Genomic DNA, 27,363 nt, shown 5'->3' with positions numbered 1-27,363 from the left:
TGTACTGTTTTGCATGCGTTACCCAGAATAATTACAAAAATGCACTTGGTGTGCATACAGTAGAACAGCAGACTATTTCACAAAACAAATGCAGATTTACTGCCTACTCCAACAGCACAACAACAGTACCACACTCCAATTACAAGTCCTAGTTATCTAGTCACCCAATCTATCCACCTTACTATCACTCTGTATAACACATGCATGGCAGAGAGATTTCTGGGCTTTCTGGGTAAATTGTGGCTGTGCTGGTTCAAGGGGCCATATCGTTCCAGACCCAAAAGGACTAACACTTTGGGTGTCTATTGTTTAGATCAGTCAGTATGATAAGACACCTTATGATTGAAAAGGCCATACTGTGTAAGACTCTTGAAACGTGGGCTATACATTCCAAGATTCTTAACCACATTGCGGGTGAGAATGTTTAACTTTTTGAATTTTTGCTCTTTAATAACCCTGTATGTTTGACACTGATACTCAAACTGGAGGTCCTTCTGTGCAGCGGATGGCCCTTTATCCCTTGCGTCAACTGCAGGCTCTGATCGTCACGTAGTGCTTCAAGATTGTCCTAAAATACTCATTCCCCTGCCAGCCTTGGCCTAAATAACTATTGCACAAGGCATTGGTTTCATTTCCTTGTGAGAGTGATGTAAATCCCAGAAAAAACCCAATTTCATTCACACATAATCCTGTAACACCAAGATTGTTGGTAAATGGCTGCAGCAGTCACGGATGTGCGCAAAGGTAGCAAAATAAATGACATGATACCCAGGACCTGTGTATTTTTAGATTACAACATTACAGCTGATTTCATAACCGGCTCACTCAAATGGATTCTCATGTACGACAGGCACTATGACGGTGGGTTCTTCCATATTATTGGCCACCATAAAAGGAAAACTTACAAGCTCCTTCTCGTTCCAGAATTCCAAAAAAGCCAAGTAGAAATAAGGATTGTTTTGCATGTTGACCACACCCTCTTTTTACTAACAGTGTTTAACATCAGTAAATAGTACAAACACACAGATTTGGTTCCATACACCATATGTTGTATAAAAACTGAACAAATGGGCTCCCGAGTGGCTCAGACCGTAACCAAATGGGAGCTGAACCCAACCGCAAGGGCTAGAAATCACTGCATTTGCAGACAATAACTGTCAGCACTCTGTGACTTGTCTGGGTACCTATGAGCTACTCAAAACAGTATCAAGAGGATGCACCTATCCTCTGCGTTTGCCTCCTGATGCACTGTGGGATTTGTAGTGTTGAAATGGTCATGGTAGGCATGCGTGTCTATTGGAGCATTGCTTTGCCTCAACCAATGCTTCTGCTCAGTGTTTGTCATGGTGGGAAGAATTAAATGTACTATGGCAGCACCAAAAAGTTGGCTAAAAAAGGTGGAAATGCAAAAAAAAAAACAAAAAAAAAGATCTCCCTAGATCTCCCAAGATTTCCACAACTGCTTTCCAGCTGTTCCTTACAGTAGAGTGACTCACTTGGTCACATGGTTACACAGACAGGGTCACAACACAGTCAGGCCTCTGTTTGGTCTAGGATTTACAGCTGTGATTTCATTTGTCCATTTCGCTCTGCAGAGCATTTAATCCATCTCACACTATACAAAGGCAATCCTGCTTTCTTAGCTGACAATGATATACGGTAAAAAGAAACATTCAAAATTTAGGTGGATTTAAACAGTTTTTTTTTCTTCATTTCAGTCACTGCCAGAATCTAACTTTATTACTAAAGGTTAAGAAACAGTCAATCTGGAATTGTTAAAAGTAAATGTGGTGGAAACAGACATCAAGACAACAGAAATACACTTTCATGTATTACATTACATATAAAATGGATGACTATAAAACAGAAAGATAAGTAATTATTGATTATACATAAAAACGTATTTCAATTTGAATAGAGTTAACTACATGCAGCATACAGTAAATAAGGTTTCCTTCATTTTTTGACAATTATCACATTAAAATGTATTTGCAGTGCGCTGATTGTGTTATGATTACTAGGTTCACCTTCGTTGTTCAATTACCCACTGGTGGGTTTATTCTGAGCTCTCCCTATCTATAATAAATGAATGATAATGTGAGGCATTTTACTTTTTTTTTTCATAAACCCAGCAGTCACACAAACATGCCGACAATGACGTCAATGTGGTTGGAGCAGGTGCTTTGAAGCAAGGCATCAGTGGTTCCTGTCTCACGATGGGAGGTAGCACTGCCATACCCCCCGACTGCCAGCCCCTTTCATCTCCTTCATCAGGGGGCTTGCTATTTAGAGAGCGCAGATTAAGACTCACGGATACTCAGCGCCACTTAATACAGCCGTAGTGAATCACTGAACCTGCTGCCCAATCTGCTTCCTTTACATAGGCAAAATTATAATCGTCATGGAACAAGTTTTTTTTTCCTACACACCTGATTTTGCAACGGTTGTTTTGTTCAGTTGGCCTACAGCTTTTTTTATGCTGTGCTGTCATGGGTTTTAATTGTTTTAAAATAGATGGTTTGTACAATTTACAAATGTCAAATGTCAATGTAATTTGTTATTTTCTCCTACGCATACAGTACAAATGTCTTACCCTTAAGAAAAAAGTATTATATATTAATACCCGTTGCAGTAAAAAAGTAAATACAAAATCTATTTACATTGCAATAGTACATACTTACATGTATTCAGCAGTGTATCACACATACACAGCAGAAAAACAAAGCATGATTTGAACACCTTACTTTAAGTTGCACACAAAAAATTATTTACTCCCTATTCAATATAATGCTATTCTATGTGATGTATTTCAGTATGATTATATTTTAGTAACAATTACATTGTACGTTTCCTTATATTATTGTTACGATTTGAATTTGAGCTCGTTAAACATATTTCTTATTTTGCACAGCATCAAGAGAAAATTGGTCTAGTAGACTCACACTTGACACAGTTGTTGTTTTGCCCCAAACACACATTTAGCCATATAAATACACTGACTATAATGTGACATGTTCCCTGTTTCTAAGAAAGATAATCACAGTAATACTGTAGCTGCAGGCAATGCAGGCCTTAATCATCGAAATCAGGTCAAGTCAATCCGGAGAACTGAAACGATCTGAATGTTGTCTTTGCTCTGGTAGACGTTCATGTACCTACCTGTTCTTCTACAAGGACTGGGGACTCATTACTTAAAACAAGCTCCCCTCTGGATATAAATAAGTTACTTCAGAATTCCCTGAAGTAATGATTTTGACAGTGAATTATGGGGACAGGAATAACTCAGAACAGCAAGAGGAAATTCTCTTGTTATTAAATTATATTGGCACAAAGTCTGCTAATTCGCTTCATTCCAGAAAGCCTCCATCTTACAGAGCTTGATCTGACAAGCAAGAAGTCAATTAAAGTGATGGGGGTGAGAGAGCCAAATATCAATGAAGACAGGCAACAGCCACTAGCAGGGCCTTAAACAGGGCAAACGAAAGAACGGATTAAAAAAAAAAGACAAAAATGTAACATTACTGCTTCATGGTGGAGATGCCACAGTTCTACTATGTGTGAGAAATGACTACCCATTTTGGGAGGGGGAGAGAGAGAGCAGGATTCTGTGCTGTGATGTTTGACGAAAGCAGCCATCAGGGCTTTTGAATGGGTTATGATTCTGATTTTTGATTCTTTACAGTTCAGGCCTATCTGTGGTCCTAGTGGCGCTCAGCAGCGGTTGCTCCTCTGTGGTCATGCTGTTGCAGTGGTGGCCACTGAAAGGTCACATGGAAAGGGCTGGGTGTCTGGCGAGGACAGTCATGCATGGCTGTTAAAAGACTGGGAGGGAATGTTTGTGGTAACACACTAGAGGACCCAGCCCATGATTACCATCTTAGTTTCTTTTTTCTTCTTTCTTTCTTTTTTTTTTGCTTTGCATCCCAGCACAGGGAAACCACAGAGCCCCGCAGACATGTGAACGACGCCTTAGTCTTGTAAAAACACTCTCTGCAGACAGGTGCTTCGACCGCATGCTAGGCAGCAAGGGGATACGGGACGGCGTTTTGACAGCGTCTGAGGTTTTCGACTGCCCTCTTTCACAGCAGTAAGAGTAAGTCTGTATGACTTCTGCTGTTGCTCCACTCTCATGCACTTTCAACATGTGCGTCACGCTGTCGAAAAGTTCAACTCGCGTCATGTTCACCTTGCTCAACTATTTGATGATTACGTACCCATAATGCCATAATTTCAAAAGAGCAAACTGTCATTTTTTTTTCTTGTTTTCACATGAAAAAAGTACTGCTTTGTATAGCTCTTTGCAGGTTAAGCTTTTTGGTAAGTGTAAAACACACAATGGAAGGTATGTGATTTACTCAGTTCAAATAGTACAACAATGGGTCATTTCTTTGTCTGGATCGACTATATAGGAGGTCCTCAAATTAGAAGTCATAGCTCATTAATGCCGGGTTCAGACTACACGATTTTTTGTCTTTCACGACGGTCACCATGTCAGACTAGGCATTCATAATGCCATAAAATCTTGCCCCATCAGAAAAGATTTTTTTGTTTTATTTTTGAGTGCCTCTCTTCATTTCTGATCAGCCTTCTAAAGCAAAAGCCAGTACACATACAAACTCTCGCTCGGTGCTCTGTGACATTTACACATTTGCAAACTTTCCCAATTCAGCTCTGCGTCTGTTGCTTTGAATGGTATTCTCACACCCACTGATTTCAAAACATGGACTTCTAAACTGTCTACAAAGCTGCTAAAATAGGATCACATGACTGAAAGCTATGCCCTGTCCTGCTATTACCCCTCTAGGCACCTCATTTCACTGAAGACCGATATAAGGGCCAACCAGACCAACGGGGTTACTTTGGTTACTTTAACTGAAAATATGCGCTAAGAAGGCAGACGTTTTTTTCCATGCAAACCCATTCCGCCCAACTTGCCCGTCACAGACCATCGACAGGCACGTGATGATTCAGTATGGCGCGTGGCAGCTCTCTCTGCTTCCGCCAAAAACGGTACGCAACCAGGTGGTGTACGGTTCACCTTTTCAACCCTTGGAGGACGCACCTCTCCCACAGGGTCCCGCTGGCCTGCCTGCGCACACCTGCGGCCGCTGCAAGCTGCTGTGCTTTGTGCCTGTCGCCATGGAGACAGGGAGCATGCGGGCTGCGTGGTGGGCGGCTCCTGCTCGGGCTTGTCCGCCACCACGACTCGCCGCTCATCAGCATGCTTCTCAACAAGCCGATGCTGGAGATTCCGGAGCGCCACCATCACAAACACACACTGGGGAGGAGAAGTAGGCCAGGGGCAGGGATACGTCACAGTGCGTGGCGGGGGGGGGGGGGGGGGGGCTCTGTGCGGGTTCAGGCAGCTGGTCATTTACAACACCACCACTGACTACACACCCCCCGCCCCAATCTCCCCAACCCATGGCAGCTGCGAGGCACGGAAATCAATGCCCTTCAGAGGCTCTCTGCCCATGGCGCGTGTTCACCGCACCATGAAAACAAAAGGTCTGCAAGCCTGCATTCTCAAGCCAGACAGTTCATTTTTCGTTCCTCCCCAAAATGCACGCTCTGAGCCAAGGAGGCATTTATGAGGCTTTCTGTGGGTGAATTTGACCTGACCTATACCTTTCCACAGAGGAGGGACACCACAAATTTACCAGCAATGACACAAAAATCTTTCTGCGCTGGCCTTCACATTTCTACTCAGGATGGATTGTTTTAATACACTGACTATACTCCTGGGTCAATCGATTACAGTGTCTGCCCCCCCCCCCGCGCTCTCAAATATTATGCACAATTTTCCATACTGATATAGCTTTGTTCATGGCCAGCATATCTATTGTTGCAATGCAGAGTCTACACAAGGAAATGCCTGCATAATAGCGGCTTCAGCTACACCAAATAAGCAATCATGATAAAACCAAGAACAAGAAATAACCCTTTGTCTTACTAAGATGCTTTCCCTCGGTCAGATGACTCCCTGACTCCAAACTCTGGCCATTCTCTTTTTTTTTTTGTCTTTTGTGGACAGAGCAGCCGCAACGGCTTCGGGCGACATCGATAAACACACAACAGCAGCTGGCCACCTCCCAGCCTGGAGTCTGAGGGGGCAGCCTTGGCCCTGTGCGCCCCACTGCCCGCGAAACCCAAACATAATTACGGCCAAAGCAAACGAAATCACAGCCAGAGCCTCGATTGTGGTCTCTCCCCCTGACCTTTCTGGCCCTGATTACAAACGTCAGAATCTAAGCCCACAGGACGCTGCCGTCACCTACTGCATGTCCCTCTCAGAGGCATTGGGCAAACACACTCATAACTTGTAAAAACGTTTCATGCCAGGCTTCACTTCAATGCACTGGGCCTTCCCAATAACCACCGGGGGCAGAGGCACGAGTGGGCACACTTATAAGAAATGAGATTCTAGGCAGCTACTAGTCAGTTCCCCTACATGTAAAGACCCTTCTGAAGATCAAATTCAGAAAGAAAAACATGTTGTGAAGCTGTCACGGCACCATGAAATTGGTATAAATGGAATACACTGGAAAGAAATTAAAAAATTAAAACTAAAAAGCTTAAATGCACAACAATTGTTTCTCCTTTGACATGATGGACACATGCTTGTCATATACATACATATACAGTACCAGTCACATGTTTGGACACACCTGATTAAGATAATGGGAAACAACATATTTTGATCTGAAGACTTATGCTTAAATGCTTGAAATTTGTTTCTTGGACAAATATCAATAATGAAGTTAATGCCTCTGTATGAATTTCTTTCCAAAAAAATAATTTTAAAAAATATTTTTTGGCTACTTTGAAAATTCTAAAATACAACATAGTTTCGATTTGTTTGATATTTCTTGGTCACCACATAATTCCAATTATGTTATTTAGTTTAGTATAGTTTTGATGTCTTTACTATTATTCTAAAATGTGGAAAATAAAGATAAAAATAAAGGCATGTTGAAACTTTTCACTGGTACTGTGGGAAATTCGCTAGGTTACTTTGTGACAATTATAAAAAAATGCACTACAACAAATAAAATTTGATTCATGGCTTGATTAGTTGATTTGAGGAGGCTCCAGAGTTTTATCCGGAAATTCTAAGAGCAGCACACAAGAGCCAAGTAGAGTGTGCTTTTAAAGTAACAGCAAAATAATAACAAAAACAAAAAACTGCGGACAAGCAGTTTTGCAAAGTAGCAAAACGGTGGAAACAGCGGAGCATCGAGTACAATCACTCTGCCGAAAAGTCCTTTCCAGAAGATACTGTATTTATTATGAGAGGTTCCTCCCGCCCCTTGCAGTCTCACTGTGAAAGACTACCCTTCAGATGACACTTCAGAGTTCCTGTGACTGAGAGAAAGATCGCTATTTTCACTCGTTGTTAACAGGCCTCCTGACCTCAAATTCATAAAATTGATATTTTTTAGACTATACGTTTTAGTGTTTTGAGATTGCTGATTTATGTTTATAAAGGGCAGGTGGTATCATCATGTTTGTTCTGATATTTGAATGTGCAGCCATTCATATTATTTGTTGCTGCCTTGTGTCTGTTGGTGAAGAGTTGGCAGAACAAGCAGTGAGTGCTATTTTTATCTTAAAAAAGAAAAACAAAACAAAAATAAACACTTCACACTTCCTCCACTGTGATTCTGTATTTGAATTGTAGGTAGGAGGTATAGACTTTAAGTCTTTAATCAGGGTTTCTAATTAATGTCCTAATATTATGTTTATTTTTGTGTTCGGTGTTCACTTATGAGCAATAAATTTTATTCTATTCAATGCATGCTACATGCCAGGGGGTTAACTTTGAAACAAGAGGAGACAAATATTAACCATTCTGAATAATTGCTATCAGCGAATAAAGGTTAAATATACTAAATATCTGGAAATATCTATATGGAATCTATATCTATAAGGAAAAATTATTTTTGAAACAGTAGACTGAGTGTACTTTTGACAAACAAAAATTCTGGTAACATGTAAAGAACAGTAGGATATGTGTAACCATTCAACATGAAATGTAGCCTACAGTAGACATCCTCTAGTAAGAAGCTTGCTTGTCAGCAGTAGATGGCCTTTTATAACTTTTTTCAGGCATTGTTAAAGGGCTGGAGGGAGAGATTTTCATCCAGAATCAAAGAGACTGGTTTGGACTTGCAGGAAAATGTATGAGAGGAAGCATCAGTTTTTTTTCTTCACAGTAAACTGTTTCCCTTTTTAAATGAAATATCACGTTTTAAAGATGAGCTTTATGGGTATTAAACAAACATACAAACATGTCCTTCGCAAGGATAAAAAGCGTATATACCTTGCGCAACCATCAAAAACTCTTATGACATATATCATCTAAGAGCTTTTAAAAATCCCTTTTCTCACTAGAAGTCTTGGGTTCCAAGAAACGGACAGATGAAAACTGACATGCTATTATGTCGCATGCAGTTCGGTGTTTAAATGCAAACGATGCAAAAAATGAGATCTTTCAGAAGGGTATGTGCTTAGGAGAGGATCGGGGAATAAGACATGCAATTGCTGTGCTGGGACACAAAGAGAGGGTCTGTGTGTCCCACCGGACAATGGTGTTTTCATGAGTGGCAACCATTCCTAAAGAAGAGGGGAGAAAAGATCAGTAGATCAGCGCTTCTCGGCAAAATCAGTTAATCTGTTCCTAGAAAGACTGGCGAAGTCTATTCCATTGCGTCCTGCGTCGGGAGCCCGAATGCATTGGAGATGGTTATATAACAAACCTTTAGACAATTGTTTTTTTTAAATAAAAAAAAAATTCGGATAACACCTTCATATGCTCCAATGCTGCGAGATGTGGCATATCAAACAAATCCTGTAGCCAGGACTAAATGAAAAAGAGGCAAGGCAAGAATGAGACAATGGCATTATGCACATAAGCCATTCAGGCTGGGGTTTATCTAACTGCATGAGGCCAGAATAAAACACAATGAATGAAGCAAACTGCCCAGTCTTACAGGAACCTGTTACATATTCACCGACGACAAACAACATGCTGGTGCACCTATATATATATGGAGGGAACATATCGCTATGTGTGAAGGGCTGAAGAGACGGTATTTTAAAGCGGTGTAGCAAGGGAGTACACATGTTTTACATTTTCAGTGACATGCAAAATTTACATGACATTCCATATGACATCACCCTTGAGGGAAGCTTGTTCTGCGGCACAAACAAAAGCCATTTGTTGCGTTTAGGCCTGCCGCAAATTCGAACAACTCCAAGTAGGTTTCTACCTATTTTAAAATGACATTTCTTTGTAAACCTGCCATGACACCTATGTTGGAGCATCCACACAAAGGCAAAGCCTACAAATAATTTCCATGCAAGTAAGGCGTAAGTGATTCATAAAAGACTGCACAAAATCAGGGGGTATAGATTTTTCAGTGACAGCAGGAAAAAGGCTTTCTGAGACACTAACCACCATGTTTGTTTTTCCTCTGTTCAAGTGAACAAGTGATTACTCTGGATTCACACATTAAGCCATATATTTCAGCAGCATTATAGCCTTCAACAGAACATCAATGTCATTATACTACCAACAACAACACCATCAACAACAACACATTCAGCAACAACAATGCCTTTGCCCTACAAATGCACTCTATTTCAGTTTAAGGTTGGACATGATCAACAGTGTTGTTTGTGTGTGTGTATATATGTCTTCATTGATAAAGATGTGTGTGTGTGTTAGATAACATTAGATTAGATTACTTTGTTGTCTTCAATGAGCATATTCTTTCCACAGCAGAGAACAAAAATAACACCATTAGGCACTAACACAAGTGGCATAGTCCAGTATAGCCGACGTGTGTGAAACGCCACAAAATCGGCACAGTACCACATTATCAGACACAGGACATTAGACATAGAAACACATTGGTAGACACATAGCAGGACAGCATTAGCAGATATAGCAAACACAGAACAAAATTAGCAGACATAGGATCACATTAGTGCACCACAATCTAGCTCTTCGTCATGATCTTGGGCAGAAAAAAAGAAAGTGTTTATATTTTTCTTCAAGGTTTATTAACGCTTTTGGTTTTAATTAAGTGGGGGTATACCTATGGCAGCAGAAAAAAACTGACAGATGTTTGGCACTAGAAGATATTACGTTTTGTAAAAAGGGAAAAAAAATGTGCGGTATAATTGCCTCTAAGTGTCATTTAGGCAGCCGGCGCGTGACTGGAATGCACATTGGGATCTGGTCAAAACTGTGGCAACAGACGCATGACCTTCAGTTCGGCTGCGACAAGCCAGCCGATATACTGGCGGCCGCCTCTGTCAGGGGGCTACCTTTCAGTTCACCCAGTCAGCCAGCAGCCCCTCTGAAAACCCTATTCTTCCCTTCCGATACGGCCTCGTCATTTTCTCGCAATTACCATACGAAGCAGCATCAGCAGACAGCCAGAGGTGTTTCTCTCTCTCTCCACCCACCCCCCCCCCCCAAAAAAAACCAAAACCGAAGCCTGTAAACAACAACGTGTCGCACAAAACATGTCATCTCTGCCTTGGGAAAACCCAGCTTGTGTGGTTTGCAGGGAGCAAGATGCATCGTGACAGAGAACCAATACACAAATGCTAACACAGTCCCCTTGGTCTCAAGTAAAGGTCTAGTCAGCGTGAGGGAGACAGATGCCATGCACAATCCCATACAGGCTGTGCATCTCTCGCTCTCTCAAACCCCCCCAGTCCCCCCCCCCCACTCCTCGGCAAACACACATGTACTTACACAGAAACACATTGTGCCTAATGCAGTGGCACATCGTGAGGTGGCGGAGCTGCTCGGCAAACCCCCCCACCCCCCTCCCCTCTCTGCGCGTCTGGGAAGCCCTCGCGGCGGGGCGGACGCTAGCGGCAGCTCACATCAAGCACATACATGTGTGTGCGTCTGCCTGCGACTTGCCTCCCTGGGGCGGCCATCTTGGTTCTGCGTGAGATGCTCGCGCAGACCGCCTGGTGCCTCGTGAGGCACCTGTGTGAATCTGCCCAGCCACAGTTGGCTGCTGACCCAGGGAAGCCACACTGACACTCAGAACAAAGCCCGCACTACACCTTCTATCTGAGGACCAACGTGCTGAGTCCTACATTTCCAGCAAAGGGGGGGGGAGCGTTGAGGTGGGGGTGGGAACTGTAAACAGACATATACAGAGGATGGGGGTGGGGGGGTGGCGGGACGGAGGGGGTGGGAGGGGGGGGCAGAAGATGTGCTGAAGGTTGCCTTACCTTGTTGGAGGCCATCTCACTGACGGAGTGTCTGGTCTGTAGTGTCTCCAGCTGGTCCAGGCACCAGTCCAGCTCCTCCAGGGTCTCGGTGGCCAGTTTCTGGTAGGCCTCCTCTGGAAGGAGACAGGGGAGGGGGTGGTCAGTTTTGAGACGCTTGACGGGGCTAACAGAGGCTTCCAGCGGGTCCTCCATGCCATAGACAGCCATGTCGGGATGCCCAGAGTGGACACATGGGTGACTCTTCATACTGCAGTACAAAACCTCCAGAGGAAAAAAAAAAAGACAAACACAAAAAAAGCAAGAACCCCCGGCAGCTTCTTCCCTCCAAAGTCCACAGTGGTGCAGGGATCCCAGTGAAACAGTATCACAGTGAGGAAAAGCTCAACACAGGCATCCGCGGGTTACACTACAGCAGAGGTACCCTTGGCAGGGGAAAACAGATCACACACACAGAGTCACAAACAACAGTTTTTCAGTGATCCGACCCGAAATTCCCCTTTTCCAGCCAAAAATAATTCCGGTCCTGGAACGGGACGAAAATCCACCTCGCGAAAGCGCCCATGCTGTCTCGGGACGTCCAGGGAAGTTCTCTCAGGATCGGCGGCGTTTAATTATGCAGAGCCACAACAAAGGAGACGTGCCTCGGCACTGTCTCCGGGGAGCCCAGTGCTCCATGCGGAGTGGGTAACGATAGCCGACGGTCTCGTTTCCTGTTTCTTCAGCCTCCTGCAGCAGGGACAAGAGAGGGGAAGCGTGGGGAGAGGCTGGGGCGGGGGTAGGGGGGGTGGGGGGACGGTCCAGCAGCCCGCCGACGGTAAGACGGCGGAGGGCAGATAAATCACTCTCTGCTCGGTCCTTCGGTTGCAGTGCACGGCGTGTGAGGCGTCATGTAGCCAAACATGAGTGCAGCTTCCTTTGGAGCACAACCTAAAGCTGGAGAGCGCAGCGCAGAGAAGGGCTGGGGTGGAGCCAATAGCCGGCCTGGATCTGAAGCTGGAGCCGGAGTCGCACACAGAGGCCTACTTCCCAGTCACTGAGTGTGTTCCGTCGAAAGGCACTCCTCCATTCTTACTACAGAACATTGGCATACACATTTACACAAGCTATCTGAGCGCTGTCTTATTTACAATGAGATTTATGTTAACATTCACTATTCACTAAAAAGAAAGGGTTCAAAACAGACTCAGAGTATTTGTGCACAAGTATAGTTTAATAGATATAGACAGGACTCATTAGTACATTAATGTTATGAAGTTGGTATAGAGTAATGTTATTCAAATGTATTCTTACCAGATAATGATGTTAATTAATATAAATATAATAATACCTCAGATTAGAGTTTTGGTCAATTCCATTTTAATTCAGTCGATTCATAGAAAGAGGTTCAAGGAATAAATTGGAAAGAAGAACATTAATTGAAATTTTAGATTTCCCAATTGGTGAATTGAATTCCAGTTTATTTCCTGAATTGACTGAAATGAAATGGAATTGACCACACAGTTTTTTGTTACAGTTAAAGTGTTTTCTTACACAGCTTTGGTGTGAAAGAACAAAGTGAGCAAAGTGAGCAAGTATCAAAACATTTTACAGGGACACGGTCATAATTAGTAAAATCTGGTGACAGAAAAAACACATGTCAGTCATTGACAGCAATCTTGTATTGATCTAAGATTTCATGTAGCACATTCATGTTATCAGTACAAGCAAACCCACACCACTGTTTTAGGCTACCATACATGGAGTACCACACCAATATTACCAGCACAGTGCTGCCTTCAATGGACAGAGCTAAACCATATTCCGTTAATTTAGAATTGTTATGTCATCAAACCCTTACCGCAGGGCCGTATCAAATATTTGTCCAGCCTAAATATAGAATCCGCTTCCAGATCATACCATGCCACTCAGTGTGTCTTTCCACAATGTCATCCTATTTATGGAAAATGTCACCTTTGCAAAACCCATTAATGAATGGTTTGGTTACCAACGTGACTGCTGTGGAGGTGCATGGGCTGAAGCCTGAGATTGACGTTTAATATAACACACTTTCATGTCTAACACATTTAGTTTCTTTTCTTTTTTTTTTTAAACAAAACAAATAAGGTAAAGTGCCTCAGAGTACAACAACACTGCATTGTCTGGGATTTGAATATATAACCCCCACATGCACATTAAAGCACTTTAACATCTATGCCATACGGATGAAACTCTACAACTATGAAAAATCATTCTCAGATCACAACATTGGCTGAATTTACTGGTTTATGGTCATATTTTGATATTTTTAATATGATTGTTACACACGCCATGAAATAGCACCTTTGCTAATATTCCTGTATATATAGTAATCAGAGTATACCAAATAAGCACTGTAAAGGACAAGCGTGAATTTTCCTGCTAACTGTCTAATCTGGGAGAACGACTCGGGCAATTTTCACTTTTTGCATGATCTTGTGTTGCTTTCTTAGCACTTTTGCAAAACAGCAATATTGTCTCCTCGTTGCTCCAAAAACGCAAGCCTTTTTGTTGACCATGACAGCTAGCGAAAAGGTGGACTATGACTTCAGATTACTAGCAAAACCCTGAACATGTGAAGACACAGTGGAAGCTTATAGGAGGAATATTACAAATAGGGTGCTCTCAATATTCCATTTACTGGTGGAATGTGTAACACATCTTAATCAGGTTTCTCATAACTGGAATACATCCTTACTTGGGTCATGGTTTTTGGATTAAGGTGTTTACATACCATCGTTGGAATACTTAATGTGCATATGACCATCATCCATGTTTATTTCTATACATGATATCTCATATCAGGCTGTACTAATGAATTTTTGAAATCACATTATTAAAAAGGGATTTATAAAATACATAAATGAAAGGGAAAGCTACAAATGAAAGGAAAACCAATATGCCAGTACCAGTGCTTATCTTGGTATTTCATCCAGCAAAATTAAAAACATACGTGACATTGTCGACCATAAATAACAACACCAGTATCAAAGCCCAGGTATCAATGCTGGAGTGCTCCATGCAGGTATGCAGGCCAATTTTTGAGAATTTGATCACTGCGTTTATTTAAGACCCCTTTCTTCCTTCAAGCCACCCATATGCTTGAAAATGATCACAAGCACACATCCTGTATCTTAGGCAGATGCACCAGATAATTTCCTCATTTCACAGCACTACTGCTTACAGCCAGGCATAACCAGTTAGATATCCACAGTAATAGCACTGGGCATTGCCCTTCCACGCACCACTTCACTGATATGCAAGTCTGGAATAGGGGTGTGTGAGTCTGTATGTCAAAGGGCCTGGGAAACCTCAGAGTGTATGCATTTATACTGATCACTAATAAAGGATATCTGCATTTCCAACAGTTTTAGCACAACAATACACTTTTACGCACACAGCTTTTCGTACGCACATAGCGCCATTGTTGTATTGTTGAACGATTTTGCATGTGCATTGTGTCTTACTTGACCATGGGTGAGCCAGCGGTGATGGAAATAAGCTTACAGGTACTGTATTATGTCCAGACACTCAGCTACTTTAATCCTCCATCTAGGACGTTCTAGTTGGTAGCGGGAGGCTCCAGTGGTGTCTGCATTCCTGACTATGCATGCTCTGTGTTAGACCGCACCCCTTTGAGAATGTTCATGAGGAACCTGCAAATCAGAATACTTGCAGCTTCAGTAATCGCAAAATTTTCAATATAACGCACACCGAGCTGACTATCTAGTCCATATATGCAAAAAACTGCTTAACTGTGCTCACACAAAAGTCTTATCTATGAGGGAAAAGTGCAAGGGCCAATTCTCCCAAAACACTGCACTGAATTTGATGCATATTGCAATAACATAGACAGATGGAGTTAGTTTAATCAAACAGCTTTACTCACAGCAGTGAGAAATTCTAGTGAATAACAACTCAAAAGTAGTGGTACTTACTTACTAGCAACTTACACAATCATCAATGGTGTTACTACAAAAAGTTAGACTGCATTAAATACATCATGAATTTGCACACTTTTCACAGCGGTTCTGTGCATGTTCTTCAATTCTATTCTTAGATGATGTCACATCAGACAAAAAGTACCATTGAAAGTGAAAGATTTTCTAGGTAATTATTTACTCGCCACACAACAGCCTCTGTTCTGCTTTACATCTTCCATGCCAAGTATACAGCAGTAATATGTCCTAACATCTTATTCATGGTTGTTAAATCAATGTCACGCAACGGTCATTAGTAGCTCAAGCACTTCTCCACTCTGTCCCACGTGCACCTTCAACAAGGCCCCAAAACACCAGTCCCATGTCACCTTGCCAATGAAACGTGATATAACGCCTTACAGTTGCCTGTATGATGCAGGTTTTAACAGTGATGTTATTTGCTGCTGGATAAAAAAAAACCCCAAATTACTACATTATCTGTTTAGTGGCAGTCTTACATAGCTGGCATTTTTCTTCCTTCTTCAAATCCATTTACGCAAATGGATATTCACTAAAGAATTTCAGGTCAGGCTCCTTGCATAACGGTAGACCTTCAGTGCCCCACAGCGTATTCAGCACTGTACCTCTCCGGTTACAAGCCCAGTTCCCTACCCGCTGCACCACACTGCCGCCCTCACACGTGTGCAGACGTAGCAATTGGCCTCATTTATGAGCGTGCATAAGACCTATGACTCCTGCCGTCACTTTGGGAGATAGAGAGACCCTGTTTCAGATGAAGCCCCGGAAAAGCCATGCACACACTGGTTACTGTGCAGGCATGAGCTGCGTCGTTTCCTCACTGAAACTGGAGTATCTTTCCCCCACATCCTGTTTAAAGGTGAACTTCAAGTCATGACACCTTAATGAGGGCAATGTTAGATACAGCCGCCGTACAGAACAACCTGATCGCTGAACTCAAGCCTTAGGGAAAAACGGCTCTGCTATGCTAACAAAAAGCATTTTTCTGATTTCCTCACTTTAGGAGGTCATACACTCATGTTAACATATGAAATCTGAGAGGATTTTTGGCAAGAGTTTCAACATGCATCACCTATATTCTGGACCTTTTTCAACTCACATCAACAATTTTAAGAAGACCAATTGTATACTTAATACATGCAGTTTTACCACATTAGATGAAATAGGGAGACTTGTTCCCTTTTTGAAGAAATGTATAACATAACTGATCAGTCTGAACAATTCCTTATGCAAACATAATGCTGTTTAAAAGCATTATTTTTCAGCTGGAAACAAAGCCAACTGAGAGATCAATGCAAAAAACGTACCACACCTTAAGGTGAAAGGCCCTATTCACCTAGATCCCTGTCATTGTAGAGATGCTATCTGTGACAGGTGGAGTGACACAAAAGCTTTTCAATCCATTTACCAGAAATAATGAATGACACAAGCCGCTGCTCTCTGCTCTATTGTGTAAGGCTGTCATCAACGAATCTAATGAGAGGTTTCATAAGGGAGGTATGACGTGTGAAAACCTCTTGTGAAAAGCTTGAATAAAAAAAAAAATTTGGGTTACTTCATTACTCCCCCTGTGCAGACTTTCAAAGTCAAGCTGCAATGTCGGCTCGTGTGTTAACTCTTCCGAACATGAAAGCGGGCTATGAAAGGACAGGACGGTTGCAAACAGACTGTGTATGCTTATTGTGCATTCCTTTGCAGAGGGAGTCTGACTTAAGTTAAAACCATAAATGCTTGCTGACACACCTCACAGCGAAACGAGCGACCGCTTGCCCATGTGTGCTGTGCGGGACGCTCCACTGTTAAGCGAAAGCGAGACGGAGGCTTAGGAAGAGAGACAGCGCGGGACGCTTCAAGCGGCTGGCTTGTCGGGAGACTTGTGAACACATGCCCTCCGCAGCCGCCATTCAGATGATTTAAGATATGTATGCATAAGGGAATAGGGCCTCTCTTGGTAAAAAAAAATATAAATAACAAGTAAATAAATATCCTGTTTTTGACACCCGTTGTCCGATTTGAGCCACATCAAAAATGCTGTGCCCCTCCGTGAGATTGCTCAAAGCCTCTTAACAAGATCAGCGGGGTCAGGAACCACACGTATAAAACAGAGCTCCGCTGACACCAGTGCGTCACAGGGATTACGCATGGCCCAAGTGCAGCGTGCATTACCTTCAGATGGTAGCGCTCCGAATTAATCCCGCTCAGCATGACTTGATAAAGCACGACGATGCATCCTGTTGGTTCCACTTAAATGTTACGCTCTCCGGTAAATCCAACACAGCAGGGTGCCCACTGGTGCTCAGGTCTTTAAAACTAAGGGCAGTGTAACATATTTATGTCCATACGTATATGGTTAGTTTTATGTATATATGTCTACCCACGTATATAGACAAGGCATCCCTACTGACGCTCACTCACACACATTATTAAGGTCATTTTTCATGGTATTTACCAAATTGTTTCTCTCCAAATGGGTGCGTAACTGAGTTAAGGAGTGGACCACATGCTGAACAGTTTCAGATGAGCGAATGAAAGCCCCCGCCGCACGCAGACTCTCCTGTTACACCAGGAGTCGCTGCTTTTGTTATGTTTATGAAACCGCCTTTGATGTGTGCATTATATGCAGCGAGGGTGCCCCATGAAGTCATCGTCATGCGCAGTGTTTGCTCTGTCTGACTCACTGTCCTGCCTGCCGGTGGCCCGGTGCCTGCACACGGACAGGGCTCAGGCTCCCTTTGTCTGCCGGGATCAACCTCCCCACGTCACCACAGCGCCCCGAATCCCAGGCTCTCAGACCCAAGGTTAAGGGGGGGGGGGGGGCGCTCCGGGATTTGAATGCGCAAACAGAGAGAGAGAGAGACTGAGAAGGATGAGTGTGTGTGTGTGTGAGTGTGTGAGTGTGTGTGTGTGTGTGTGTGTGTGTGTGTGTGTGTACGTGTATGTGTGTTTGTGTGTTCATGTGTGTCTGTGTGTGAGGAGAGGTTCGGAGAGTCCGGTAACGGACGTAGCCTCTCCCCACCCTCCTTGACGGTTCGCTGATCGCCCGGCTGTAGTTTCAAGAGCAGGGGTGCCATTCTCTCTGACGTCAATGGCATTCTTCTCATGCTTAGTGCGACATCAGAGGCCGGCCCTCCGAGGCCGCTCTGGTGTAGAGGCAGCTGGGCAGCCGCCAAGCTGCGGACTGGAGTATTGGTGCGGAGTGGAGCTAGAAGCAGGGACACAGCTCAGGCCATGAGGGCTTTCTGCATCAAACAGCTGATTTAGGATCAGCTTCCCCAACTTATCCTGATTCTGAAAATTTTGTAGCAAAACTGAAAATGTTTCAGAGTTAATATGGTCGGCTGTGAGTACAGGAAACCGCAGGAGCGCCACAGACTGTCACAGCCCCCAACACACTCACACTATGCCATTGTTTGTTTACAACTGTAGAAACATTTGCTTGCATTATACTCTGCCTCACTTTTAAGTTGTTTTGGATAAAAGCATCTGCCAAATGAATAAATATAAATGCAAATCTAAAATGTAAAACACAGCTTATGTGGCTCCCTGTTTGAGAAGGAACTGATCTCATGCATTGAGGTACATTTAGTAGGATCAATGTCACATGTTTCTATGTCATACAATTTACTGTATGTTCAATTTAGGCCTGTTTATTTGTGTTCTAGCAAATGGGTACAAGGTAGGATGCCAGGCCTATGGGTTCAACAGCACAGCATTCAGCAATCAACCCTCTAGTGAGATATTAAGAAATTGGACAAAAAATATGTTTATCTGATTTACAGAAAATTGGTACAAATATGAACAGTTCAGCTGTAGATGGTTTTCCTTTCACATCTTTAAAGTCAGATGATATCTGTTTAGACTTAAATGTCTTGGACATGACTGGTGGGTGGAACATGCCCTGCTTAATCAAAACGTGTGTGTGACCTAATTACCTCAGAAACACAACAGACTAATCCACTTACAGGACCAACATACTGTTTGTAGTTTCACAAGGGAAATCTTATTTCATATTAATCACTATATACTGTGGAACAAATTACAGTGATTAAACATGAAGATTGTATCTACAACTGCTTGTATCTATGTAGTGGAACATAGTGATTATATCTGCCATTTCAAATGGACTTTTACTCGTTTGAACAAACACATCTATAAATAAGAAGTAACATTTAAGGTTGCTATGAATTTGCCATTAGAGCTTATAATATCCTGTGAAGTTCAGTAGCTGGTGAATGGCAATGTAATGAAACTGATCTTTGAGAATATGCACTTGATCTAAAACAAATTATTTTTCATATCATACAAAAAAGAATTCAAATGACATCAAATGCTGCATTTGGGCCTCAGTCACAGATGCTGACTAAAAGAACAACCATTCGTTGTCATGGTCTGACTAAACTGTGATGCAGTTGTGAAATGAATGATTCTTCATGCACACTCCCAGCAAGACCCTGTTTGACAGACTCCTCTGGCTGCAGGAAGTGCCGCTGTTGTGTGAGCCAGCTGACGAGCATATATTTATTGCCAATCATCTCCAAACGTTACATTTGCGTCAATGTTTGCAATTAGATTACACTTAATCTTAACCCTGATGCAGCTCTAACACCGTCTTTCTTTTCATCCCCATAAATTCAATCATCATCGTTCTTCCAGGAAACAGGAGAGAGCAAATCACTGCTTTAATCCCGGGGAATAATGCCCCATGGTGCTTCTGGATCAAGATGGGCAGCGAGACCTGACGGAACCTGGGGCAAAGAACACCAGAGCTCATCCTCATTACATCATACTCTCTAAATGAAGTGGGTAGTGGTAAAAAGCATCTGCACACACATACACAGCCAGACAGACAGACAGACAGACACAGACACACACACACACACACACACACACACACACACACGCAAAAGAAAAAGGAAGAGGAAACCAGGGGGAGAAGTCATGTCACACGAGGCAGGAAACGTGAGGCATCTAACGACAGCCTTGAGCAGAGGCCACAAACCAGAATGGCATGACATGGCTACTGTACAAGAGGCCCACTTTCACCAGTCTGCCCTCAACTGGAAGCATAAATTGTTTCTTTCTAGCCATCAATAGAGAAGAGCGCATTGCAGTCTCGCAAATAAAGCACCAATATCACCTGCAGTATTACTAATAACCAGACACCCTTACCCAGAGAGACTTAGACAGCTTAAATTGTACATATCATTTTACATACCCATTTATACCACTGAATATTCATTCGAGCAGTTCAGGGTAAGCAGTTTGCAAAAGGGTACAGCAGCAGTTGATTGATACTGGTGACCTTTTGTTTGTATGTCCCGTTTTAAAACTACTAGGCCACACTGCTGCTCCACTGAGGTCATCTATCTTACAACACTGTGAAATGCATTAGCGCTCAGCATCTGCTGATTCTCCCATCCCCACACATGTGCAGCCAGGCAACAGGGCTGCGCAGTGTCATTAAAAGGGGAGAGCTGCATCTATTTTTAGCCATTTCTATAAATAGCCGGATGAGAGTGAGCCTAATCAATACGTATTGGCAGATACTTGAGAAATTAGGCAGGTCTGTGATTGCGGCCGGGAACCCACAGGAATAATACAATTATTCAGACCCCCCCCCACTTCCCCTTCCCCTTCCTTGGACCCTGCTCTGGGAAAATCAAAGAGACAACCCAGTGCACTAAACTCAATGCCCTCTAAAGGAGGTTCACTGGTGCAGAGTGGTTCAAGACAGAGTGCATAGAAACTAAAGCAAAACAAGCTGGCAAAAAATTAAAACAGGATTCCATGACCAGCGCTTCCCTATTGTTATTACCATGCAAGCCATAACTTCTGCATATATTTATTATTTATATTTATTATTAATTATTTATGCCATGTAGGAGTCCACTCTCACGTGTAACCTGAATGACACTTTGGGGATTGTGCAGCCTCTAAACAATCAAAGGGATTTATTTCTAAGGACGATGCTATCGTTAACAATATCCATATTTAGTCATGTTCATTTGTGTTTTTAGTTTTGAAAAATAAAAATTAATTGTGAATACATGACCAGTAGAAGGAAAATAATTAAATTAAATGTTTCACACTCATAGTGCAGTGTCAGGCTTTGAACTTTATGTCTTAACGACTAGTCCCGTGAACCATGAAGAGTGTGCTTCCTGTTTGAGCAGTCCGAGGTCTGCAGCTTCCTGTTTCCCCTGCCAAACCCTAGATTACACAGTTACGTTTGGATGGTTCCTGGGAACATTGTTTGCCTTACAGTTGCAATGGAGTGAGATGGCATTCTCTCTCAGCGTCCCCTTGGACAAGGATAACTGGCAGCTTCCATTGAGGGCACTGAAGGCATGAATCAACTAGCCCCGAACTCTACTCAATCCTCAAATCCTATGAGATACTTTGTTAAAATGAGGCCAAAGTTCAGATGGCTAAACAGATGCATAATTTATAGGATTCTTGAGAGCAGCCGATTTACGCATGAAAAAAAAGGAATGGAAAGTTACTTAGAATACCTCTCAGGGCACAGACATGTCTCTTCACTGGCTGAACAGTTACTCAAATGCAGCTGCTTATTTACAGGTCAGAAAGGCCTTACAAGTTAAGGAGAGCAACACTTCAGGGTTGAACCCCCTGAACTCCCTCTCTTGAGAGTCTATTTCTGGACTCTCCTTGGTGCCTGCCTGTCCTTCATGGCTGTGGGGGGAACAGGTTCAAACTGGAAATCTGAACATCACAGTGATGCTGACCACTGTGCTCTGATCTCCCTGGGCCTGCATGTATGGGTGAAAGTGAGACCCTGGTCACGTGCTTTGCCACATAGAGCTATGGGAGGGGCCAACAGGCTGACAACTGACAACTAGTTCAGCCTGGGCTTGCTTCATGGAAGGGGTGTGGCTCTCAATATAATATTTGGTCGGTGCAACCAGACACTGGCCGGAGGTGCTCATTGTTTGAGTTATGCAACCTCCCACAGCTAGGTGACGCTGTGGTGAAAGCTGCATTACTCTTTCCCAGGGACATTCCCTTGGCGCTTTCCTGCACAGTCAGTGGGCCTGAGTCCAACGGGGCCAAGCCAATAGTTAACGGAGGGGTGAAGAGGTCCTACTCTCACAGCGGATGTAGTGACCAGCTGTGGATCGGACCTGGCAGGATCACTTTGTATTTGACACCCGTTCACTAATGTCCTGGGAAAGGGCGGGCTGGGAACATAGGTCAGTTCAGTGCAATGCAGACTGCAGTTTACCTTGGCCATCTTCATGAAAAGGGAAAATAGTACATGAGATCCAAAATAGAAATCAAATACTTCTGAAGTATGCCAAATATGTAATATGTACTGCAATAAATATCAATGATTTTCATTCTCATAAATGCAATTTTAGACATTCTTTTGAAGAGCTGTATTTTACTACATGTGCATCTAATACAGATCTCCATCATGCATAAAGATGACATGTCACCACAACAACGCAATTACAACCAATGTACGCACATACGAAAACCTAATAAACATGACCCTCTGCAATCAGCATTAATGTGGTTAGCTCATTTAAGCAAGTTCTGCCACTTTGTCTTACATCCTGGGGTAACTGAGACAAACATTCACAACAGGAAGTGACACAAAGCTAGAGCATAGTGGCAATGGCACGCATTGTGATTGTGAATCATAACAATTAACGAGCATCACTCTCCTCATGTGAAGAATGCCATTGGTGTTCCTGAAATTCCAGTATGACATCATAGCATGGCACAGAGAGCCAAGTAACGGTCTGTGTCACTTTGGCTAGGAGATCAGACATGCTGCAGAAATGACCTGGACCTGAAGGAATTTCCTTCCCTCACTCATTTACGTCAGTGCAGACCCAGGTAAAAAGCTACAATGGACATTTTTGCGAAACCCCAGGGAAGCATTTGGTTGAACATCCCAAGCATCGGTATGTCTAGCTACACAGTTTCCCTGTGGTTCATTTTCTTTCTTTACTTCACTTACAAAACTTAAAATTCTGGTTATGTAAAAGAGAACACTCATATAAAAATATAATATTAAAATTCATTTCAAGATACAATAAACTGTGTATGTTAGGTGAGCATTTTAAGATAAACCGTTGATCATGTTTTAGAAAACAGCTGTTTAAGTTTTTGACTGACACAAAGGGGTCCATATTACACTGTATTCTATACAAAGGAGAAAACTCATTTTCATAACAATTATAAATATATTCAAATGTAAAACACTGCACAAATAAAAATGATCTGGTGACCTGAATGTTTACATGGAGTAAATGACATGCGACCTTGACCAACATCTAATAATGTTTCATCTGTAGCACAAATACAGTATCTTCTTTTCAAAATGTAATTACAATGATACACATACAAAGACAGAAATATTAATATTAATAGAACAGAACAGTGTCATTTGAGTTCTGGGAGAGATGTGAATCATTATCCTAAATCATACTTAGTCACTGTGATGCTTGACCCAGATTATTAAGGCAGAGAATGAAAATTTTACTTCAAAACAACCCAGACCCACATATGCCATTTGAATAGCAGTGTCTGATGAATATGAATATAATAATAATATTTCAAAGCATATCACAGCCATCTTGGATTCAAAATCTTGAGACAAAACATTTTGTCTGTAATTTGGTTCCCCCTACAGTCCATTTCTGGTATAACACAGTACTTCATCCACTGCTGAAAACATGTTTCAGATGTAATCTTACAGCACTTTAGGAAAGTATGTCACTGCAACTGCAAAGAAACAGCACGCCATGATTTATCTTGACTGTACGCACAGCCCACAGTCAAGACTATTCTTCATACTCAAAACATTGTGCATGCATTCATAAAATGTGTTCACACATGCAAACATTTCCAGTGATAATTCACAGAACCTTACTGGCTGTAAATCACCCAGCTGCAGAAACAGAATACTTGGCATTGAATGAACATTTTCCTTGCCTCAGAAAACAAAACAGAGCACATGTGTCCATAGCATGATCAACCAAAGCATGATTAAAAAAACACTTCAGTTAAAAAAAAAAAAAGAAAAAAATATGGTGCTGTCAGCCATTATGCAGAGACGGCAGTCTTACCTGTGAAGGAGGTCTTGGTAATGGGGGGTTGATTACACATGGGTGACCGCCTAGGGACAGAAGAAGAGAGAGAAACTGACACTCTTCCCCTCATCATGAGCCTTTCTCTCTGTGGTCTATGTGAGAAGACATACAGTACACATACCAGTACACACACACAGGCACGCTTGTGCATATACATAGACATACACATCCTTGTGCATGCATGTATAAACACACCTATATACACACAGACATGTTTACACATACACACACCTGTGTATATATGTATATATTTGTACGTGCACGCAAACACGCGCACGCACACACACATACGCACGCACACACACGCACACACACACACACACATACGCATTACATATGCATACATACACACGTATGTGCACATACTCAAGTGCACATAGATGCACAAGCCTATTTGTACTCATACACACACTCAGCTCTGTCCAATGGTAACTCTCCTATGTCTGAGAATTCCTATGAAATAATACATATACGAAAAATAATAACATGACAAATATTTACTTCAGGGCTCTGCCTGTGAAATACCCCTTCTGGTGAACAAGGAAAGAGAAAATCTGTTGCTCTGAGAATGGTTCTTTTCTGATCAGTGTTATGAATGTATCACTCCTTTGGAAAGATTTGAAAAGGTGCAACATGTATGCACATATCACATATGTCATATAAGTGCTTTTCTTGAACAGTGAAGTTTACTGAGTTCATTATGCATTTTTTTGTTATAATAATCAATACTTACTTGTTTGAGGCTCTGTCTTGTTGCAAGTTGGTTAATGCTGCAAAATTATTCCGTACGGTTCTCAAACTAGCCAGTACCTAAACATGACAGGAAAGAAGAGGCATTTAGTGATAATATCACAGTGTCTTTAAAAAACTGATACATAGCAATCATTTTATTCTCTAATACTAAAAAAAATTAAAAATAAAGAAAGAACCTTGATGTATACTGTTATAAGGAGTCATACTTTATGAAAATGGTTCCTATTCTTTTCTTGAGCTAAAGTTCCACTGAGCCTATGATGAGTAAACTGGCTAATGGCCTTACCTGTGCGAATGGTGTTACAATCAGGTCGTCTCCATGGCTGAAAGAAAAAGACACCAGAGCTGTTTGTTGGCATTCTGAACACATTCCATAAACATGTGATTACATGCAGTTTTCCATACAGAAGAACCATATTTTCTAATTAAACGAAACATACATTAAAACACACTTTGGAACGTGTGGGAGCCACACAGCTGGGAAAGAGGCCAAGTTAACATATTTCACATTCTGTTTTTGATACTGTTATCTCACACATACTGTACATTTTATATGATCCTTCTGTGTGGATATAGAGAGCCAAGCAAAGAAAAAGGGGGTACACATTTCATTTAGGGGTTCATGCTTGTCAGTCATTCCTCAAAAATGAAGTAATGATGAAAAAAAAAAATCATTTCAAAGTGCAGAATGATGCAATCTGTGTGTCAGGTACTAATGAACACAAGTCCAAAACCAATCAGATATGACAAGAGACAATCCCATTCATCAAGTGTTTGACAGAGCAGTGCTTTTGGGGGTAAGTCTTCATTTATGATGAGGGGCGCTGGGAACCTTCAGCACAGAGTTTGTATGGCTTCCTCCCAAACTGTTCTGATTTGGCTTGGAAGGGAAAGAAGTTTTCCAAAAGTTATCTTAAAAGCAACCGCACCTGGTCACACAAAAATGTTTTATCTTATAATGTTTAAAACCAAAATATATGAAATTCATTTCATTGTATGAAATATAAGCATAACATATACTGTAACGTGGCATGTATTTGTGTGCATATATCATGGAATATATTATACAGTTTCATATATTGTCTGCAATTTATGCATAAAATGCATTCAATTGAGGACATGATCCATACATTTTATAACATAAAACATTGCATGGCATATATTTTGCCATGTGTTTGAATACACAGACAAAACTGTGAAATATTTACATACAGTATATTACATTTCCACAAGAACAGTCACTGAGTCAGGGGTAGTTTCTAGGGAATACCTCCAAATGTGCCTTTGTAATTGTGCCCACCTGCACTGCGAATTACTGCCACCTATCTGATTCTGGAGTCTTTCATGAATCCTATGGTGTGGCCAAGGAATCCACTTACTGTCAATTAAAGGTACTGCGTCCACCAGAATAAAATGTTAGTAATTACCCCTCTTGCAGTTCTTACCCTTTAACCTGTTAAAGTTACACAATTTTGGGTGCATTGTTGGAAAAGACAAACTTGAACATGAAACAAAAAAACATCCCTTTCAACTGATTTCCGTTGAATGATGACTAACTGTCATTTCAGGGGTTCACTGTGTGTGCTTGCTCGACCTAAACAGCAGGGTGTGGTTATGGGGTAGATTTAAGACCTGATGGGGCAGCAGTGGACAAGCATTTGGGGTGTCCTTGGGGGTGCCAGTTCCCCCTCCTCCTCCCTCCCTCCCCAGGCTGCCTCCGTGCGCAGATAACAGTCTGCTGATGAGGAGGACGTGCGATGGACTCTCTGTGTTGGCGGTAACCCGACACCCCGGCGCAGATAACGGCAAGGCAGGCAGGCTGCACTCTGCCCGTCAACACAGCGGAGCTGCTACCGGAGGCCAGAGAGTGCCGCGCTTGCAGAGGTCACTTCTAAATCGATCCCCTGACAAAGCGGAGGACAGCACCCTGTCAAGAACGCCATTCTTTCTCTCTGTCCTTCTCCCTATCTATATCTCTCTCTCTCTCTCCCTCGCACGTTCTAGACTTCCTTTAATGCTCCCTTGCTGGCAGGGTAGTGACTGTGGGTTGAGCTGTGACCAGACAAGGTGTCCTTGGAGGCTTGTATGCTGTGTTTCTATGGTGTTTTACAGGCAACAACAGTTCCAAACTTGTTGCAATGTGATGCCATGCTTCAGACTACAGAATTCCATATTTGATTGTCAGACAAGCAGCAGTGCCTTCTGGAGGACCTAAACGTAGGCCTTGACCATGAACCAGTCTTTTTTTC

General features: G+C 42.3%; 1 protein-coding gene across 3 annotated transcripts in view; it reads right to left on the bottom strand.

Annotated features, from left to right (window-relative positions):
• The window catches only part of LOC118778397 (cAMP-specific 3',5'-cyclic phosphodiesterase 4D-like), a 117,848-nt gene that overhangs the window by 10,581 nt on the left and 79,904 nt on the right, over positions 1-27,363 (bottom strand). For all 3 annotated transcript variants that reach the window (XM_036529912.1, XM_036529913.1, XM_036529914.1), the window contains 4 exons: positions 25,401-25,437; positions 25,095-25,171; positions 24,338-24,387; positions 11,266-11,378 (listed from right to left, as the gene is read on the bottom strand). In XM_036529912.1, the coding sequence (XP_036385805.1) occupies positions 11,266-11,378; positions 24,338-24,387; positions 25,095-25,171; positions 25,401-25,437 (277 nt within the window). The remainder of the gene's footprint in view (positions 1-11,265; positions 11,379-24,337; positions 24,388-25,094; positions 25,172-25,400; positions 25,438-27,363) is intronic.

Source organism: Megalops cyprinoides, chromosome 5 (assembly GCF_013368585.1).
Source record: "Megalops cyprinoides isolate fMegCyp1 chromosome 5, fMegCyp1.pri, whole genome shotgun sequence".
Classification (NCBI taxonomy): domain Eukaryota; kingdom Metazoa; phylum Chordata; class Actinopteri; order Elopiformes; family Megalopidae; genus Megalops; species Megalops cyprinoides.
This window is presented reverse-complemented; position numbering and strand designations above follow the sequence as displayed.